The sequence below is a fragment of the Haliotis rubra genome, unplaced genomic scaffold (assembly GCF_003918875.1).
Source record: "Haliotis rubra isolate DU_JTF1 unplaced genomic scaffold, ASM391887v1 Scf1014, whole genome shotgun sequence".
Taxonomy (NCBI): domain Eukaryota; kingdom Metazoa; phylum Mollusca; class Gastropoda; order Lepetellida; family Haliotidae; genus Haliotis; species Haliotis rubra.
The window spans coordinates 282,495-289,515 of record NW_025764909.1 but is presented as its reverse complement, the minus strand read 5'-3'; the positions used below and the strand labels follow the sequence as shown (position 1 = coordinate 289,515).

At 38.6% G+C, this 7,021-nt stretch overlaps 1 protein-coding gene across 1 annotated transcript; it reads right to left on the bottom strand.

Moving 5' to 3' along the window:
* Window positions 1-2,085: 2,085 nt before the first annotated feature.
* LOC124269496 (sodium-dependent multivitamin transporter-like) lies at window positions 2,086-6,401 on the bottom strand. Its single transcript, XM_046704523.1, has 4 exons — window positions 6,011-6,401; window positions 4,309-4,415; window positions 3,753-3,868; window positions 2,086-3,519 (listed from the first exon to the last, which is right to left on the bottom strand). The coding sequence occupies exons 1-4, from the start codon at window positions 6,247-6,249 to the stop codon at window positions 3,448-3,450; spliced, it is 534 nt and encodes a 177-aa protein (XP_046560479.1). The 5' UTR covers window positions 6,250-6,401; the 3' UTR covers window positions 2,086-3,447.
* Window positions 6,402-7,021: the final 620 nt, after the last annotated feature.

Sequence of the window (7,021 nt, the reverse complement as noted above, 5' to 3'; positions counted from 1 at the left end):
ACCAAGGCAGAGACCCGGTGAAGGAGTAAACTCAACTGTAATGTTGTTAGTCCTGCTAATGTGACCAAGGTAGAGACTCAGAAGGAGTTAACTAACTGTAATGTTGTTAGTCCTTGCTAATGTGACCAAGGTAGAGACTCAGAAGGAGTTAACTAACTGTAATGTTGTTAGACCTTGCTAATGTGACCAAGGTAGAGGACCCAGAAGGAGTTAACTAACTGTAATGTGTTGTTAGTCCTTGCTAATGTGACCAAGGTAGAGACTCAGAAGGAGTTAACTAACTGTAATGTTGTTAGACCTTGCCAGGTAATGACAGAGAAGCTGTTAATCAACTGTACCGTTGTTAGTCCCTACATGTGACCAAGGTAGAGACCCAGAAGGAGTTAACTAACTGTAATGTTGTTAGTCCTTTGCTAATGTGACCAAGGTAGAGACCTCAGAAGGAGTTAAACTAACTGTAATGTTGTTAGTCCTTGCTAATGTGACCAAGCTAGTAGAGACTCAGAAGGAGTTAACTAACTGTAATGTTGTTAGACCTTGCTAATGTGACCAAGGTAGAGACTCCAGAAGGAGTAAACTAACTGTAATGTTGTTATTTAGTCCTTGCTAATGCGACAAGGTAGAGACCCAGAAGGAGTTAACTAACTCCCCACGTTGTTAGTCCTTGCTAATGTGACCAAGGTAGAGACTCAGAAGGAGTTAACTAACTGTAATGTTGTTAGTCCTTGCTAATGTGACCAAGGTAGAGACTCAGAAGGAGTTAACTAACTGTAATGTTGTTAGACTCTATGCTAATGTGACCAAGGTAGACTCAGAAGGGAGTTAACTAACTGTAACGCTGTAAGACCTTGCAATGTGACCAAGGTAGAGACTCAGAAGGGAGCTAACTCACTGTAATGTTGTTAGTCCTTGCTAATGTGACCAATTAGAGACCAGAAGGCGTTAACTAACTGTAATGTTGTTAGTCCTTGCTAATGTGACCAAGGTAGAGACCCAGAAGGAGTTAACTAACTGTAATGTTGTTAGTCCTTGCTAATGACTTGCCAAGGTAGAGACCCAGAAGGAGTTAACTCACTGTAATGTTGTTAGTCCTTGCTAATGTGACCAAGGTAGAGACCCAGAAGGAGAGCTAACTAACTGTAATGTTTGTTAGTCCTTGCTAATGTGACCAAGATAGAGACTCAGAAGGAGTTAACTCACTGTAATGTTGTTAGTCCTTGCTAATGTGACCAAAGTAGAGACTCAGAAGGAGTTAACTAACTGTAATGTTGTTAGTCCTTGCTATGAATGTGACTTCAAGGTAGAGACTCAGAAGGAGTTAACTAACTGTAATGTTGTTAGTCCTTGCTAATGTGACCAAGGTAGAGACTCAGAAGGAGTTAACTCACTGTAATGTTGTTAGTCCTTGCTAATGTGACCAAGGTAGAGATTCAGAAGGAGTTAACTCTGACTGTAATGTTGTTAGTCCTTGCTAATGTGACCAAGGTAGAGACTGCAGAAGGAGTTAACTCCACTGTAAATGTTGTTAGTCCTTGCTAATGTGACCAAAGGTAGAGACTCAGAAGGAGTTAACTAACTGTAATGTTGTTACTCCCTTGCTAATGACCAAAGTAGAGACCCAGAAGAAAGGAACTCAACGTTTAGGAGTATATTCTTACTCCATCATATTGAATGAAACTAGGAAATAGATAGCTATATACGTATATGTGAAACAACAGTGATAGGATGAGGGAATAAGAATATACGTCGGAAACGTTGTGTTCCTCAAAATAAAGAAGTTCACATGTATAAAGTCGGGGAGGTGGGGTAGCCTAGTGGTTAAAGCGTTCGCTTGTCATGCCAGAGTTCGATTCCCCACATGAGCACAATGTGTGTAAAGCCCATTTCTGGTGTCCCCCGCTGTGATATTGCTGGAATATTGCTAAAAGTGGCGTAAAACCATACTCACTCATTCACTCTTTCCGTCACCACCTCAGTCAGAAAGAAGTTGACACTATCTTGATAGTGCGCATGCCTCCCATAATTTGAATATTTGTAGATGCACATGCTCACAGATGAGAAGAAGAACAACGAGAACGCATTGAACAATGGGTGTTTTGTGTTGTTATTCTCATCTAACAACAAACATGACCATCAGTTTCTTAAAACCCACTCCACATGGACAACATTGAAACCAGTGATCATTGACCTTACGTTAGCATTAAGACACAATTTCATCACAACAGTTCAGATGACTCTGCACTGAGTAAAATCAGTGCCTCCTAAACATCTTCTTTCATGAAACAATGTTCATCTCCAAATAATCACTTTGTAAAGGGAAGCCACCGGTAACTGAAACAGCTAGCTAACAAAGAAAGAACTGTATTGTTGCCATGTCAGTGGTATGAGGGATGTAGCACTTTTGATCGTGTGTATGTAGCAAGATTAGATATGAGTTTAAGTTTGAGTTAGTTTTGAGTTGTGTAAAGATTTCACAAACGCGGACATTTGAACATATCAGTGACAAGAGGGATGTCGGATGTAATTCCCTATGAAAGTTTATCAAACGACCCCGGTTATTTGGTGAACAAATGATTTGCATTGCAAGTGTCATCGCATAGTTGCCACATTTACCGTAAGCACACATTCTTGGCATTTACTGTCTCAAGAAATAACCTTTGCTTTTACCACATAAAGATTGTAGGTTATCTTGGGGAAGCAAAACGAATGAAGCGCTCGTAAAATCTTGAGTCTTTGCGTACTTCAGGGTTATCCGTTCTTAGAAGTTAGAATTTAGTCACTTTCTCAAAACAGATGAATGCTTTAATATAATTTGTTGATTATCGATTGATGTCGAGCGTTTCTTTACTGATTTCATGAATTTAGTGTCTCATTTACAAACCTGTTGACGTTAATTCAAAATTTTCTTTCTACAAAGATTTGAAAGAGTTTGACACTCATTTTTGGTAACAAGGTTTTAAGTATTATTCGTGTGAAGAACATCTAATAATTGGCACATTTTCGATAAAAGCGATTCCTTCTTTTGACTTGTATATATTTGATAAAGTACAAAAGAGATAATCAAAGGCAACCAACTTAAAAGCACATTCCACTGTACGAGTATACCATGAGCAGTCGTTTGGAATCACCGTCAAATAGTAGGACGGCTGTTGTTCGTGAAAAGGTGAGCATATCTTAGACACCCGTAGGTAACACATATAAGCAAAATAGGGATTTGTATCGTACGTCATTATTAATGATGAGCTATACCCGACAACACCCGTAAGTAGCACATATAAACAAAATAGGGAATTGTATCGTACGTCAATAGTAATGATGAGCTATAGCTGACAACGTCACCCAGCAGTCATTGTACATGCATTTCACCTCCCCACATGACACATACCATATGTCTGTTTTGTACTTAGATTACACATATTTTTTATGCCTACATGCACAAGCAAAAACCTATAAACGAGTCTCTATAGAGGATGTCTTGCATGCAATATCTTTGTGCGCCTCACTAGACGCGCCCTGAATCTGAAACAAAATTGAAAAGACATTCAGTGTCACAATATGATGTTATGTTAAATCTGGTCGAACACTTTATGGAATCATACAGTCATGAACTAAGATTTTGTGTCGGACATAAGACACAAACGGAATTAATTAAATAACTATTTCCTTTCACAACATGTAGGATTAAAACAACAATTTGTCGTCAGAATGCATATTTTCGCTGCATATTTTCTGTCCCTGATGATGACACTTACTGCAACTTCTTTGTAATTCTCGGCGTCAGCAGTTGCGCTGTTTGACCTCAAGTTACACAGTTTTCTGATGACAGGGAATACCAGTTGCGGGTCAAGTGTACTGGGGTCACGGCGACCTGGGTTTTAAGAACATTCTATATTAAAATATATACAGGTACCAGGTATAAGCCACTAGAGAACATTCTATATCAATATATACCAAACTACATCAGGTATGAATAAGCTAGCACTTTTAAAACTGGGAAACATACATGTATGAATTTCGGTTGGCCACTCGTGCGTTTAGAAAAACATTTTCAAATAATATATCTACAGAAATACAAATATCATAGGGGGTAGCATATAATAACAATAAGTATTGAGTTATTATTGTAAATTACTTCTTTTAATTATTTGATGCTGTTTCAATTATAGATTTATTGTTTAACAATGTTATATACAACTGGGTTTTAGAAATATGTTGTTTTAATGTATAATAAAAACCTGTGCCCTGCCTTTTTCACGCTTTCGTGTAGGTACAAAAGGTTTCTAGTTAACTTGTCTGTGCATTACAAACCTGTTATTAATGAAACCCCAACTCCAACAATGATAGCAATTAACATGCCAGTGGTCCCGTACCAGCAGTAGGAGAGGTCGTACATGTGAAACGTTGACGCCGTTTTACTGTGATTAGACAATAACAACTTAGGTTAGGTTGTTATTAAAAGACGTAATCAACATCAATCCTACACTATGACGGCGGTCTGTACAGAAAGTCTAGTGATTGACTTCATTCGCTTCGATCTACGCAACTAGGATACGATGACATGCTCTGAACCAAGTCACCGAGCAGCATCGTCCGATCGTTTCAGTCACCTCCTGCAACAATGTTACCGTGAAGCCGAAAAAGTTGGCGGGAGTAACTTCTTTTACTACAATGCGTTCTACAGACCTATAATCGTACCAAATACAGGCTAAAACTTTCATCTGTGAGCGGAACCAGGCTGACTGTAAGCCACAAACTGTCTAACCCGTGAAGGTCCGGGTTAGAATATTGATCTTCAGTAACCCATGCTTGTCGTAAGAGGCGACTAACGGGATCGGGTGGTCAGGCTCGCTGACTTGGTTGACACATGTCATCATATCCCAGTTGCGCAGATCGATGCTCATGCTGTTGATCACTGATTTGTCTGGTCCAGACTCGATTACCTACAGAGCGCCGCCATATAGCGGGAATATTGCGGAGTGCGGCGTAAAACTAAGCACACTCACTCACAAACTGTTTAATCAGCAGTTTCGTTACAATAACAAAGGCAATACTGATTTACTTAAGTGCAATAAATGTTATCATAATACAAAAGAAATTTGATCCATTATTCGCATCAAATAATTTGAAGTTCATAAAAATGTTGAAAATTTGAAAAAAACCTTATCGTTTAATGTATCATAAATATTATATTAAGACAGTGTAACATTTGTCCCACCTGTACTTGTGTACCAGCGTGTATTGTACTCTTTGCTATGTGGCTTATCATACTGAATAAACGTCTTGTTCCTGTTCTATGTTAAATTTCTTTATACCACAATTCTCATAAACACAAGACAATTGTTTGTTTGAAATTCCTGCATTAGTAATAACATCAAATTAGAATGAGTGAGTGAGTGAGTTAAAATTTAACGTCACATCGGCAATATTGCAGCCATATTGTGACGAGGATTTGAATAATAAAAAAAAAACCCGTCAAATTATATAACCCTGTCACCGAAGGACAGTAAAATAACAAGAGGATCACAGATATAGATATAAAACTAGTATGAAAAACTAAAAACTTTTAACTATAGAAGACAATACAATATAAAAAACAGGCTATATATTGCCAAGAACTGAAGGTAGATCACCATACTAAGGACCATGGGGACTTACAGTACATTTGCTTCCTGCATGGACCCTAGCTGGATTTACACCATCCCTACAGCCGTTAGCAATTCAGTCAAATCTAGCCATACATTAATAATGACATATATCCTACGACTAAAAAGGTGGTAAGAATCAAGCTAAAATAACAATTTGCTGACAATCAAGTGTGTGAGTGAGTGAGCGTGACAGCGCTTTAACCTGTTCAGTAATCCAATAGAATTGTCAGCTCTTGGTCCACTGAAGCATTCTCAGCTTCATTTTACGCCAAGGTAAACATTCATTAGATGTCAAGAAAAACACTTCTAAAATTCCTTCATGCCGCTTAACAGCACAAGAGCTTTTCAAAAATGTATCCTCCTACCTTTGTGGAGGTACCACAGAAGTCAGTTCATGCTGGGTGCTGCCATTAGTGGACATTAAAAACGTTGTTCCGTCATACAATGTACTGCTATTTGTGCATGCGTAAGTTGGCGCCGGATGTAGTTTAGGGGCATGGTGGCCATACAGTTGTCCAGTAATACTGAGGTACATATTGAGCACCAGCGCAGTCGAGCCACCGATAAAAGCTCCCTGAAACATCGTCACACAATTATGGCACATTTGGAAACATCGTCACATAATTATGGCACATTTGGAAACATCGTCACACAATTATGGCACATTTGGAAACATCGTCACACAATTATGGCACATTTGGAAACATCGTCACACAATTATGGCACATTTGGAAACATCGTTACACAATTATGGCACATTTGGAAACATCGTCGCATAATTATGGCACATTTGGAAACATCGTCACAAATTATGACACATTTGGAAACATCGTCACACAATTATGGCACATTTGGAAACATCGTCACACAATTATAGCACATTTTGAAACATCGTCACACAATTTTGGCACATTTGGAAACATCGTCACATAATTATGGCACATTTGGAAACATCGTCACATAATTATGGCACATTTGGAAACATCGTCACACAATTATGGCACATTTGGAAACATCGTCACACAATTATGGCACATTTGGAAACATCGTCACACAATTATGGCACATTTGGAAACATCGTCGCATAATTATGGCACATTTGGAAACATCGTCACACAATTATGGCACATTTGGAAACATCGTCACACAATTATGGCACATTTGGAAACATCGTCACACAATTATGGCACATTTGGAAACATCGTTACACAATTATGGCACATTTGGAAACATCGTCACACAATTATGGCACATTTGGAAACATCGTCACACAATTATGGCACATTTGGAAACATCGTCGCATAATTATGGCACATTTGGAAACATCGTCACACAATTATGGCACATTTGGAAACATCGTCACACAATTATGGCAC